Raw genomic sequence first — 14,424 nt, forward strand, 5'->3', positions numbered from 1 at the left:
CTGCTCCGCTTCGCACCTTCCCGGAGGTCGCCATGCCATCCCAGGGGGGGATCTGCTGGCACGCTAGGCCGGCGGCACGGAGGGCTATGTCTGTCGGAGTGTCGTTCCCCTGCTGTCTACTGGCCTCGACCATCTTTGGGTGTGTCTCAAGTCCTGTCAAGCTGGTGCATTTCTCTGCACGGTTGCAAGATCATGGATGCCGGCGCGGCGGCCCTGGAAGGTGGGAACCTTGCGGGTTGGCGGGCGAGCCTGAGGTTCTGGTGTTGGCTGGGGCCATGGACAGGGGCTGTCATGGTGCTTAGCGGGCTGCATTTTGTGGGGGCGTGGTGGCTGCCACCTCGATGGCGTCCCTTGCCATGTTTGGGTGGTGGAGAGATCATGCCGAGAGGAAATTCTTGCCCTGGATCTTCTAGGGCCACGATGGCTGCGTCCATGCCGAGAAGGCGTCGTTGTAGCTTCTCCCTGCCCCCTTTCGTGCTCCGGGTGAAAACCCAAGATCCCCAGATCGGGCGGTGGCGGCACTCCGGTGTTGTGCTCTTCTTGAAGACACCGTCTTGGAGCCCACAGCACGAGGCTCTCCGATGGTTGTGAAGGAGGTTATTCTTCGGCGATCTTCGGCAAGGCTTGCTCCGTGCTCTTCCCTTGTCAAGCTTCCTTGGTGCTGCTTCTCGGTCTGTGAGCAACGTGGGTTGGTCCCCGGTGGTGGTCGGCTTCCGGTGGCGTTTCTGCGACGGAGGGGTGTTGTCGACGGCACGCGTGAAAAATGGCTCGCTCTCGAGTGAGCTCCGGCCCGACACTGTAGCTTCCAGCTCTGTTCCGAGTTCTCGTAGGCGTTTTGGCTAAGCCCGTTGGTCGCGCTTCCGGTTGTAGCTTCTTTGGTAGTTCGTGTGGGTGTATGGTCTCGATCTGTAAGCTGGGTTCAGCATTTTGTATCGTTTTCGCCGTTGGTGGATTTGTTAATTCAAAGTTGGGCACTTGTGCCTTTTACCTAAAAAAAAACCAACATCTTTGATCAGATGACGACGAGGCTTATGCATTGTTTCCCTCCTGAAGACTTGCTTTCGGAGAATCTCTTTTGTAGTTTTGTGTTGTCTTCGGAGGTGGTTAGAGTGTCGTTGTTGCAAGTGTTTCATCACCGCGACGAGGTCTTTGTTTTCCTTTTCTCTCGTTTTTATTTTTTGTTAGCTATATGCATCCTTGATGTCCTTAGATATCTTGTTGATGTAAAGATTGGGCGTAATTGATATATTTGCGATATTAAAATATCCTCTTTATCAGAAAAAAATGTTGCAATTCCTAGACGATGTAGATAAATATGACATTCTCGAAAATACGTTGGATCAACTCCTAATACCACCGTGCAGTGACACAAATATAAAAATTGGTGATAGGTAAGAACAAGTTATATATTGAAAATAAATATGAGAACCAACAAAAACTAAATAAAGAGAAAGTGGAGCCGCTTAATATTTGCAGTTCAATATCTCAGCAAACTATCTAATGTTCACCTTTGAGCATCTGATTTGGTCGTTAATAACTTACACATATGGTTGAATTTGATTTGATCAACTATATATGTCAAGTTGGTTGAGGAGGGATAACGATGATACTTGCGGATCGTCGATGGTCTTGGTTAGACGGTGTGTGTAGCTTGTGTTGGTATGTAGGTTTGTTATGTGCACCATCAAACTAGGTTGATGATACTTGCGGATCATCGATGGTCTTGGTTAGACGGTGTGTGTAGCTTGTGTTGGTATGTAGGTTTGTTATGTGCACCATCAAACTAGGTTGTTCCAGAGTAATGCTACACGTACGGACATTTTCCTACAGAAATCACTTACGGGATCATCATGTACACAGCAGGCAGGGAGGTTGTTTCTGATTTTTAAGCAAGGAAAGCAAACTGAACCAACCGGCTTCTTCCACATCAGTCTGTAGGATTATTGGTTGTTCCACGGCAACCGGTGATGCAGTTTATCAAGGTTTTCGCTCGGTTTTTCATTAATTACTTAGGTAATTCTCGTTCTACTTTATTAATGAGACGAGACAAAGATTTTTCTCCGTCTCGAACCAATAAAAGACAAGATGAGCAAAAGGAGCAATTCCACACCGAGCATGCTAGGAATTTCAACGTTGAACAAAAGGAGCAACTCCACTTATTTTTCTACAACTTTCTTCTTAACCCCCACACACACTGTCACAAAAAAAGAAGCCACAGGAGCAAACAGATCAAAATCTACCCATATCAAAACCGAAAAAACACGCCTAGAAGGCCAGGAGACAATGAGGGGGATTCACAGAGAGTTGGACGCTCGGCCTAGATGCTGTCAAAAAGGAAGAGGTCCGACAGCACCGACTCCTGTTCCTGGCCTCCGCATGGAGCCACCATGTCATCGTAGTCCCACACCAGCGAGCTCCACAGATCGTCGTTGGCCAAGCTCTCGTCCAGCCCCACCAGGTCCCACTCCATGTCTTTGTCACCCAGAAGAACCGGCTCCGGCGGCCCGCCGTCGTCCTCGTTGCAGCATCCAGGCTGGCCGAAATCCATGGCCTTGTCGCCAAGCTCTTCCTGGTCCGCAAGCTCGGGTACGCCCTCGCTCTCATTGCACCTCTCATGGTGATGGTGGTCCAGCTCCATAACGCTGCCGCCTAGCTCGTCAAGGTCCACAGCCTTGGGTGGCTCACTGTCGCCCACATCTGTCGTCACGTCCAGGTTTGGGCTCGGCTGGTCCTTAAGCCCGCTGATCATCTCCAGGGCTCCCTCCTCGAGCCCATCTGATGTTACACCGCTAGAGGAGGCATGCGCTTGCTCCTTCGTACTGTTTTTACTGTCTTCCTCCTTGCGACGACGCTCCATTTTTGCAGTAGCCTTGTTCTTGGTCTTCCCGGCTCTCTTCTCCTTCGCTTTACCTTTCCCCTTGGCTTTGGTGGCCTTCATTGCCCGCCCACCCCTCCGCTTGCCGCCGCCGGGCAGCTTGCTGAGGTCGACGTCGACGACGACGCCGTCGCCGCCCTCGCGCGCCCTCTTGCTGAGGTGCGAGTTCCAGTGGTTCTTGATCTCGTTGTCCGTTCTTCCAGGCAGGTGGCCGGCGATCAGGGACCACCTGAAGCGAATCAAACACAAGATTAACATTACAGAGGGAATCATACAGCTTTTACAGGTTATGGCAGCCATGGCATGGTGGCAGGTGGTGCAGGCCGCAGCATGCATCGGTCAGTCCATTGCAATGCAATGCATGGCTGGAATCTCTTGCAGGCCACATGCCGATTCAATACGCTTGCCGGAACGCAACCACCGTACTGCGCAAGCGAGGGCGCGACATTGATGAAAGCATCTCTGGGTGTCGCGGATGTGTATGCATGTGCCCGGCCGACACAAAACGGTGTCTCTTTGCAATTGGAAGAATTGCTTGTATTAATTGGCGTGGTCAGATCAGTACAGCCATGCGACACTATTGTTGTTTTTTCTTTCACTCGTCACATTTCCTCTGCTATAGTGGTAAGTATTTCCTCGGTTAGGGATTGTAAGCTCTCAAAGAATTTATCACACAAATAGTCAAAAGGGCCAATGCGCTAAAACTTATAAGTTTCATAACTCATTTCCCAATCGGTTTAGCAGGCGCATGTAGCTTACGAAACCGATTTAATCATTATTTTGGTTAATAAAATCTGGAATATGTGTCACAAAAATTGTACATCATTGTAAACATTTTTAAATATGAATTTAACGGTATAGATTTTGTAGACATATAGTTTATATTTTGTTGATCAAATAAGCAATCAAACTTTATCTTAAACCGTGTACGCATCTATTAAACCGATCCGAAGTACTCCCTCCGGTCCTTTTTAATTGACTCAAATTTAGTACAAAGTTGTACTAAATTCGAGTCAATTAAAAAAGAACGGAGGGAGTAAGTACTAATAGTTTCACACGATGAGAGATGTATTAGAGAAAAGAGAACATGTATTGTGTAAGAGAGAAAATAATAAATAAGAGAGGTCTAATAATATCAAACAATTTTAAAAAACTCACATAAATCCTAAAGAGAGGGATATGCATGGACTATGAATCCTATAGAAAGATGAAGTGTCTTTGACTGTAGCAGAGAAATTTTCTATGAAGTATGACCTAATACCTTTTTACTATGAATTTACACTACAAAAATTTCTATAAGAATATTTTTTATATAACATGTAATCATACGGCTCGTGTAGAAATTTCCATAGAATTCAAATCCTACACAATTTCTGTACAAATCTATGAATCAAATAAGCCCTAAAACCTCCAGATTCTGCATCAATGGATCCATACATAAGACTTGATTTTTTTTCAATATTGTAAATTTATTAAGTATAATATTCTTAGGTTGCATGAGGTGCCGCCATAGCACATATAGTTTTCAATTTACTACGGGAAGGACAGATATACCACACGTGAGGAAGGAGACCCTGGAATCTCCGGTCACACGCGGAACACGCTGCTGATGGTAGCAGCATAGGACACGGCCGTCCACGTTCACTTGAAAAGGAGCGATGCACTAGCGACAAGGCGATACGGATCCGTGCCCAAGAGTCGCTGCACATGTCACAGACCGAGGCCGAGGGCAATATTTTTCAGTGCACGGGACCGAGAAGAAATATAATTGGCTCGATTCAGCTCGCTGTCAACGGATTGCAAGATGGAGAGAGGTGCTGTGATTCCGTTGAACATAACAGAACGGGGCCGAATGGCCGGCATCAGGGAAATAAATGGAGGCAGTGACCACGCCTCTCGTGCCCACTGTGCGTTGCACAGTGCCCACGAGGCCACGAGGGATGATAAAAATATTGTATTAGTGTAACGGGATCAGATCATTACTTTGAGCAAGACGACGACAACACACAGAGATATGGGTGGGCCGGGTTTTCTGCTTGGCAGGAAATTATTGATACGAGATACTGTATTTTCAGCAGGTAAAAAGCCAAAAACAGAGAAAGAGCCTTGCTAAGGTTGCCTTGTTTTTGTTTTGTTGCGTTTTGTTTTATTCACTTTTTGATACTACGTCTCAGCAGCAGAAAGAACCTTTTAAATCAGAAGTCTTGTTTGTTTGGGCATACCGGAGACAAACACGAGCTTCCGTTCCTCTAATTAACCTGTGGAACTCGTTTCCCCGCGAGAGAAGGGCACTAATACTATTGTTTGCTTTCACTTAAACATGAACTTAGCTTGTACTCCTACTTACTACTTAGACTTCTTGCGCGGCATGGAGCGCCAGCTTACTCATAAAGATGGCAGGACCAATCCAACGGGAACAGTGTGCAGGGGCAAGCAAATGCATGGCTTGGATCAAGAAAATGGGGCAAAATAAAATAAAATGGAGCAGCCATGGAATGGAAGTAAGTACCTGTTGCCAAGGGTGGCGTGGAGCTTGATGATCATCTCCTCCTCCTCCTCCGAGATGTTGCCCCTCTTCAGATCCGCCCTCAGGTAGTTGATCCACCTCAGCCGGCAGCTCTTCCCGCATCTCAGCAGCCCTACATCAAAGATTTCGCAAAACATGTCAGAAAATCAAGCGGGTTTTGACTCGAAATCAAGGGAGTTTATTTCCTGACTCAGGCGTACCGTACCGGCATTCTTTGGCAGCGACCTCCAGGCCCCTTCGCCGTGCTCCCTGATGTACCTGGCCAACACGGCGTCCTCCTCCCTCGTCCACCGCCCCCTCTTCAGCCCGACCTTCTCGCAGCACGGCGCCCTCCCCATGCGGCCGAGAGACAGAGAAACAGAGGCCAAGAACCCGAGGTAGAAGACGACGGAGGGGACTGGCTGGCTTGTCCTAGCACCAGCGTCGACTGTGGAGTGTGTGGAATCGGTGGTGGAGCACACACAGGGGCTGGAAAAGGGTCCAGTTCGGGAGGCCTGGGCTCGCCGTAAATATATCGGGAGCTCAAGACGGGGCAATCGCTCTCCGAATTTATTTCGGGGCCATTCCCGGGGGACGTGCAGCAACAAGAGCGCGGGCGCAGCGCCGGAACGCGCGGTGGTGGGCGCGACACGCGCCAGGTCACCAGCTCAGGGCCGTCTGGGGTTCTTCAGCCCTTACGTGCACCCCACGCGCTCCACGAGCGTCGAGCTCGCCAGCCAGATTAATGTGCAATTTGCTGCGGGTTGCTCTCTTGCCGTGATTGTGTTTCGTCCAGTATTTAGCGTAATTAAGGAATGACGTGAATTAGGCCAACATGGCCCTGTTTTGCCTGAAAAAGATGGTGCCAAGACATTTCCGATTTTGGGCTCATTTGCCCAATCCTCTCATCAATTGACATATTTGTCCTCGCAGTTGACCTATTCACGCAAATTCTCAAAGTTGTTATCCAATATGGTTTACTTCACAAACTTTGAGGACAAGACGCCATCTTGAGAACCTCACTTTACGGATGATGTGGCTATATTTGTTGCTCTCATCAACCTTTCCAACATCTCGGAGGGCTTTTCAGAGGTAACCGAACTTTGCATGAACTTCAAAGCGCTCTGTGATGCCAATTCCATGCGAGAATCTCAACCTTGAGGTACTATATGACATAAGAAGCCTATATGCTTTGATTTTACATTTTTTGATTTTTTTTGAATTTTTATGCTCATTTGAATCTTGACCAAGATTTAAACAAGTTTAAAACATGAAAATGAAAAAGGTAAGCCCTGGATCCTTCTTAGTCACTCTAAAATGAATCTTTTGGGAGGTTTTTGAAATTTTCCATGTTTGAAACCCAAAATCACTTCTCTTCATGCTTGACTTCGACTGAGATCAAACGGACTGACGTTTCATTCTCCTCCCATCTCGATCTCGACCCTCCACAGTACCTGAGCTCCTCCACTCTCTCACCAGACCTCTCCCTCTTCCTCTCTGCCGGAGTAGCCGGCCGCAGATGGAGGGGAGATGGCGCCGGAGTAGTTAGGTATAGTTTTAGGTTTAGTTTCTGGTCCTATATGGCATATGGCGTTGATGTCGGGAGGGAAGTGGCAAATCTCGTCGGCCGGATCTGGCATTGGCTTGTTCTCCTTCTCTGCTTCGTCGTGCTCCTGTGGTCGGAGCCGGAGATGTGGCGGTGGAGGGAGACGAAGATCTCCGTAAATAAGGTTGTTTCTGGCGGATTTGGTGGCCAGAGGTGCAGCGACAGGCTCCTTCTTCTTCCTCGTCGTGGTGGCGAGAGGGAGGAGGTGATGTTTACAGTCTCCGGCTGGTCGTCGCATCTGCAGCAGGGAAGCTCGTCGGCTTCTTGTCGTAGGTTCACCACGGCGCCGCTGTCGTCGTATCCCATGACCGAAAGGTAGTCCCTCCAACCTTGTGTGGCGGCGACAAATCAAGGTCGTCCTCAGGATTCCAAAAACCTCCAGGTGAAAGGTTCGTATGCCGCACCTAGAGGGGGGGTGAATAGATGCTAACCAATTTTAGTTCTTTTTCGATTTAGGCTTGACACAAAGGTAAATTCTCTAGATATGCAACTATGTGAATTTACCTATATGACAATGTCAACAACTAAGCACTATATAACTAGACAAACTATAGGGGAGATAAAGAGGATAGAGGTAACCGAGAGTGGAGCACGCGGAGACACAGAGATGATACCCGTAGTTCCCTTCCTTTGCAAGAAGGTACGTCTGCGTTTGGAGGAGTGTGGTCGCTACGAAAGCCAGATCAACGCCACGAAGACTTCACTCAGGTCTCCTGTGAGCACCGCCACGAAGGACTAGCCCACTTCCACTAAGGGATTTCCTCGAGGCGGAAACCGGGCCTTTACAAGGTTCTTGGGGCACACATCCACAACCAAATTGGAGGCTCCCAATATCTGTAACAATACAACAACAAGAACAAATCAACCACAAATAACTAGGGATTTCAAAAGAGGAACACTAGCAAAGGGGCCCTCAAGCATATGAGGGGGAAATGCAAATTGCTTCGGTGAAGATGTAGATCGGGATCTTCTCTTTTGAATCTCCAAAGATCAAGAGCTTTGGTTGGTTGGAGGAGAAGATCTTGTGAATCTTGTGTTTCTTGAGGTGGCTCTAATGGTGATGAACTTGCCAGGATTTGAGCAGCTTGGGGAAGAGGGAGAAGGGGTTATAAATACCCCCCTCCAAAATCCAGCCGTTGGGGTAAATCTAGGGGCGGATAATCCGGTATAAGTAGGGGCTGAACTATCTGCCCCCCCCCGGAAAATCCGGCCTCTGGAAAAATACGGGCAAAAGTCCGGCCTGGATCTAGGGGAGTACTGAGCCGCTCGTCGAAAAGTCCTTTGCCGATTTTCAGGGGCAGGATATTTTGCAAATATTCGGCCCGGATTATCCGGCATGGTGAAGATTTTCATGCTTCCTTTTGTCCTGTTTTTCCACACAAAAACAACCACACACACACACACACACACACACACACACACACACACACACACATATATATATATATATATATATATATATATATTATATGCACCATCTAATCAAACATTAGTGTATCACATATATTGACATCAAACATTCAAAACTTAAACCGAGAGCTGTTCTTTGAATCTCCCCCTTTTTGGTGTTTGATGACAATATACTGATTTGCAATAAAACTTCTAGAAGGAACCAACATGTTGGGCAAAAGATAGAGGCACTCCCCCTACATGTGTGCATACAAGTAATTTTCACTTGAATATAAATGCACAACATCTAGGTGCGAGGGGTGCCTCAACACAAACGATATCCAATGTGAGCTCAAACAAGAGACATAGTCAGATATATAGTTGAGACAAGGTGATAGAGATCATACCCATATGGAGATATATAATACCGGATATTTTAAATAACACACCATATCATAAATCTTGGTCTCAACATATAGAATTCCGAAATCCTTAACACAATGTCTCACAACCACACATAGAACATAGTTTTGAACGATCAGACCAAGCCAAATAGTTCAAACGAATGAAATAAAAGAGGACACAAGCAATAAAGGAATGGTAAACGCATATGCTTGTGCCCTACCCATGCGAACCCCGTAGAAGACCTAAATAGAACACTTCTCCTCCTTTGGCATTGAAACGCCAAAAGGGGGAAAAGCACGATGCTACTCGTCCCATGGAGATCAGTTGGAGGCCGACTCGGAGTCATACTTGTCGGCACTGTCAGCAGCTGGTGGAGATTCTCGAGTGATGTTGCTCCCTCTGAATACTCTGCTCGAGGTCAGACCACAGAACCTAGGAAGCGTGCCACCCATTGTAGGCGGGGTGAACAGGAGACTGAGGATGAGTCCCTTATTCACCACTGGCCTGTGTAGAATGACCGCCTGAGTATGTTGTATCTCTGCGCGCCGACGGCTGGCCTCAAAGTTCTCCTTATGAATCTCAATGTCCATGCATAGAATATTGCGCTAGAACCAGCTGAGCTTCTTCACTTTCTTCTGAATAAGTGGGGTAGCAATAGGACGACCGGGTGCAAAGCCACTAGAGCGGGCATCTCCCATAAAAGAGCCAGAAACTGGTGCAGCAGGGGCAGCAGGCTCCCTCTTGACATATGCCTTCTTGAATGTGTGACTCTCTGTAGGAAACTGACTCAAATCTTCTGCCACTGCAATGCTGTTGATGAGAAGCTGTATGTAGGGAGCATAAGTCATAGTCGTCCGGGAAACAATGGCATCATGAATCTCATGAAAGATATAGTCCATGACATCAAATGTGAATTCAGAGGTCTCATCACCATCCTGAGCACAATCAAAGGCGTGACACATAAGGTCCACAAGAGCACCTCGGAGAGCATCATTATTCCCGCCACTTGGAGCAATGGTGGCTCTGAAGAAACGAAGCAGCTGACTGTAGATAGGCAGAAGTCCAGTGGTAGAACCAACTGCCCCAGACCGGTCATAAAGATCATATAGCACATTCTTGTCAGTCTTCTGAGGGCCGTGGAGACGGTGACCACCTTCAAATGGATAGCCAAGAATGTAAGCAGACCTGTGGAAGGAGGCCTCACAGGGAGACGAACCAGACATCCACTGAATCGTGCGCTCATCGTCCTTCTTGAAAGCCATAGTGGCATAGAATTGCTTGATCAAAGGAACACTAAAGTCGCACTGGACCTTCATTAGCTTGTGCAATCCCATCCTCTCGCTAACCCAAATAGCATCCTCAATATGATCATTCTGAGAGAGGAGCTCCACATCAATGGCTTGCATAGGCCTCACCTTCTTCATGGGTTCATAGAAGTCCTTGTAAATAAAGAGCTGCTCCATGCACCAGAAACGAGGATCCTCAATGTCAAAATCCCGCTCAGCATCCTCATACTAGTTCTTCTGTCTGAGTGCAGCATAAGAGATAATATCCATATTCTTGTAATTCTCCCTTGTTGCCTTGCCTTTCCTCTTCAGAGCTGCGGACTTTCTTGGATCTTTCTGACCAAACTCACCACTTGACCTTTGAGTCCGAGAGCCCCTCCGAGAACCACTACCTGTTATAGACAAAGATGGATAGCATGTAGAGGGGAAAGCTCATAAGTCATGTAATTGATGCAGTAGTGTACTATATATGCATACTAGGAGTCGGTAATGATTTAGACATGGTAGATCGAAAGAAACTGCAGCAGAAACCACACTCCAGGCCGGATAATCCGGAGTCCCCAAGGGGCGGATAATCCGGCCAGGCCGGTTAATCCGAACTTCGCGGGGGCCGGATAATCCGGCCCTGCGAATCTGCAGAAAAACTCGAGCAATCCGATGTCTAGTACCAGATCGGCCTCATAGCATGCAAATGTAGTACTCTACATGATTTTTCTAGCAACTAGACAACATCTTCACCAAGAAAAACAACATATACAAATCACAACACCTAGGGTTAGGGATTGTGGATCATACCCTCATCCATTTGAGGAGCTGCTTGATGGAGATGAAACCTAGGAGGGAGGAGCACCCGATCCAACCAAGAACTCTGAGAGGGGGCTGACGGGGCGACTCCGGCGAGGAGGAGGAGCTCCGGCGGCTTTGGAGAGGAGAGAGGGTGCATGGGGGTTCTGGTTGTTGTGGCAACCATCCTCCCTGCGGCCTCTACTCTAATCCCCGAATCCTGCCCAGGTCGGATAATCCGGCCCAAAGTAAGGGCGGATTATCCGTCCGGGCCAGATTTTTCGGTGTCTGTTAGGGCCGGATTATCCGGTGTTCTGGAAAATTTCAGAACACTGGAAATCGGGCCTATCTTTTGTTGGTTATTTGCCCACACCCATATGTGATGCAATATGATATCATGTCACATATAAGATGCAAATTGACCAATAAGATGAGACAACCAAGATCATCCGACCGAAGCAACTCAAACTCCAAGTTTTTAACAAAAACATGACTTAAGAGCAAGATGGAAATGGCTATAGATAAGTGAAGGCTTAGGTTTAGAAAGTACAAACTGTTAATGGTACATGATCACTCAAGTTTGCAAGATATGAGCAAATAAGGCCAAACTAGAGTGATTTCCCATAAGAATATGTAGATGTCAAATAAAGTCCATGAAGATCCAAATAACATCAACTCTTCATAAAGAAGAGTGTGGTGGCCTAGGCCACCATGTTTGAGTGTTATGGTATGGCACTGCGAAGATATATCTTGGGCCCAAAACCACTACTCGTCATTGAAGCTCACATATCAACACATGATATAAAGAGAATGATTTCTTACTATCAGCATTATGGGGGGAGGGATAGCTCAATAATTTAAACTGCACTCCCCTATTTCCATGCCCACATCTAAACCAAATAAAGTTTTGAGAAGAAGATGTGTTTGCAAGATGGTCAAGCTATACTCCTTGAATCAATGATACTTAGTGTTGTGGGTATACTTTATGGGTATATCAACGGCATGGCCTAGATCCGGCAAGCGGGTGGCCCACAGATGGTGATGTGGCATGTGGCCCATCGGGCGGCCCAGTTGCTGTAGATCCTGAAGGATGAAGTCCAGCCCAGGAACAGGAAGCCGGATCCCAACCGACCTACGAAGGAGGCCGGATCCGAGAAAGCCCATGAAGTATCCGGATCCAGCAGTTCTTAGAGGAAGGCGGATCCTTGACGTACACGGCAAGATATTGTACCGTAGTTAGGCAACTTGTATTCCGGCTAGGACTCTCCATGTAAACCCTAGATCCGTGCGCCTTTATAAGCCGGATCCCGGGAGCCCTAGAGGCACAACCACAACTCATTGTAACAACGCGAAAGCGCCCGCATAATTCCGGCACAAGCAGCAGTAGGCCCCGCCATCGTGCGAGTGTTCCGAAGCTGGGTAAATCGCGTACCACCGTCCCGTGTGCACTCCGCCCTATGGCCCCTACTTCTTCTCCCCCTCGTGAGGATCCCTCCTCCGAGGTACCGTCGAATAGGCAACGACAGTTGGCGCCCACCGTGGGGCCAGCGGCGTCTGGAGGCCGGAACCGGAAGGGTTCTGCCATGGGAAGTACGACGACACCATCGCTGTGGAGCGCGTGCTTTACGCCGGAAACCTGCCGATCGTCCCTCCGGACGAGTGCTGGATTCCGGCTAAGACTAACCCCGTCAAGCTCTCCATCGTCCCAGTTGGCGGCATACACATCTTCATCGGCGAAACCGTCGATTCTGACGGGAACGCACTGGTAAGTAACGCTGACGCGACCGCCACTGAGCAGGACGCAGTCGCGAAGATCCGATCTGAGACGCAGGAACTTCCTAAGGAAGATTCCGCCTTAGATCTGAAAAAATCAAACCCACCCAATCCGCCCCTGAGCAGGAAATAAAGGTGGAAGACCAATGCAGATCCGCCTGGGTCTCCCAGGTGTTAGAGAAGCAAAGGTGTCACTTCGTGCACTTCTTAGCCCATACCGCAGGAGCCGCCCCTCAGGAAGTCGGAGCAGGCCCCATGCAGGTTGAGGAACCGGAAAATAACGCTGCTCCAGATCAGCATGAGGCTGTCAGAGAAAGCAGCGCTCCGGGTGAAAGAATCGATCCTGGGCAACCTAAGCCCAATTTCCGGAGATACCCCCTCCATGGATACTGATGAGTTCGATCGCAGGGTGAGGGAATTTGGATACGGTGATCAGCCTGAAGTTGAATCCGCCCAGCCTAAACATGTGCTCGCAACCTTGGCGACGCTGGATCAACGAATCAGAAGCTGAGACTACCCAGTCCGATCCACAGCCATCCAATGCAGGATCTCCGCTGTCGCGGGAACGTCCGCATAAGGAAGTCCCCGTCCCCGAAGAACCGGTTGAACAGGTAGCATGGATGCAATCGCACACTCGGATATCCTCAACAAACCCATAACTCCTGAAGACGCAGTAGATGCGGAAGCTCTAGAAGCCAAAAGGCAGGAGATGCTGGCCATGGCCAAAAAGTTTGCCTCCACCGCAGCAGCGATGCTTGACGAGAGGAAGGAAGCCGCGCACTTCGTAGACAATTTCCTCCAACGAGAACGTCAGTTGGACGAGTCACTCGCGAAGGTCAAGCAACTCCGGAAGCATTGGGAGGACAAGATCACTGAGGCTCAGCAGGAGGCTGATAGGATCAGGCGAGAAGCTGTAGCTCCCCGCAAGATCACCTTCGCAACTCCAACTGAACAACAGGCGTTCGCCACTCCAAAGGATAATATGAAGAAGGCTGCGGAGATCTTGAAGAAAAAGGACGAGGAGATTGACATCGACTACGTCCGTACACTCGTTGCTTCAGCAATGAAGCAGCAGAGCAAGGCAGATACTTCGCGCAGGTTAGAATCCAACCCGGATCACTGCATCTCTACCCGCAGAAGGACGCCTACGACAATCGCCATCGCGTTGATGAATCGCGAACCGGATCCTCGAAACGCAGAAGGAAAACCAGAGAGCACCCAAATCCAATCCCTGTACCATCAAAGACGCCTCCGTCAGATCCGAAGAAGGGAAAGGATGCAATGTACACTGGTAGGGACAAGTACCAGAACGCTTCACCTCCACCCAACGGGTACCCGCGTCCTCCGCCTCCTCGCCACTGTAGTCCAGTCGGAAACACCAGACCCCATGGTCCAGGTGGAATTAACATCTGCGACAACATGCCACCTCCGAGGAACAGAGAGCGTACGCCGGAACCCCGCCGAAGCCGGAATAATGATCGTGAACCCGAGCCCAGGAGGAGTCGGAACGAGGAACGCGAGCCGGAGCCGCGCCGAAGCCGGAATGACGAAGGCAGCCAGCACCATGGTAAAGGCAGCCACCGAAGCCGGAGTCAGCATCGCGAAGGACGAGGAGAGTCAGATGGCGGAAGCAAGAGGTCACATCGGCCCCCTCATAGATCTCCTTCCCCACCACCCAGCGGTGGAGGCGGAGGTGGAGGCGGAGGCGGTGGCCGGAGATCTCGCTCGAAATCCCCTCGCAACGGCTCGCGTGACGCGCGGGAACGTCTCAATGAATACAAAACTGACTACATTGGCCCAA

The 14,424-nt window shown here is 48.9% G+C and overlaps 1 protein-coding gene across 1 annotated transcript; it reads right to left on the reverse strand.

Annotated features, from left to right (window-relative positions):
- Positions 1 to 2,116: 2,116 nt before the first annotated feature.
- Positions 2,117 to 5,899, reverse strand: LOC124687020 (transcription factor MYB4-like). Its single transcript, XM_047220877.1, has 3 exons — positions 5,608 to 5,899; positions 5,385 to 5,514; positions 2,117 to 3,104 (listed from the first exon to the last, which is right to left on the reverse strand). The coding sequence occupies exons 1-3, from the start codon at positions 5,738 to 5,740 to the stop codon at positions 2,318 to 2,320; spliced, it is 1,050 nt and encodes a 349-aa protein (XP_047076833.1). The 5' UTR covers positions 5,741 to 5,899; the 3' UTR covers positions 2,117 to 2,317.
- Between the last annotated feature and the right edge of the window lie 8,525 nt (positions 5,900 to 14,424).

Source organism: Lolium rigidum, chromosome 2 (genome assembly GCF_022539505.1).
Source record: "Lolium rigidum isolate FL_2022 chromosome 2, APGP_CSIRO_Lrig_0.1, whole genome shotgun sequence".
Taxonomy (NCBI): Eukaryota; Viridiplantae; Streptophyta; class Magnoliopsida; order Poales; family Poaceae; genus Lolium; species Lolium rigidum.

Excerpts from the sequence above, each read along its gene's own strand:
- LOC124687020 (XM_047220877.1), bottom strand. The coding sequence starts at position 5,740 with ATGGGGAGGGCGCCGTGCTGCGAGAAGGTCGGGCTGAAGAGGGGGCGG. Across the intron at positions 5,515-5,607 it reads GTCGCTGCCAAAGAATGCCG|GGCTGCTGAGATGCGGGAAG; the intron begins GTACGGTACGCC and ends TCTTTGATGTAG. Across the intron at positions 3,105-5,384 it reads CACGCCACCCTTGGCAACAG|GTGGTCCCTGATCGCCGGCC; the intron begins GTACTTACTTCC and ends GATTCGCTTCAG.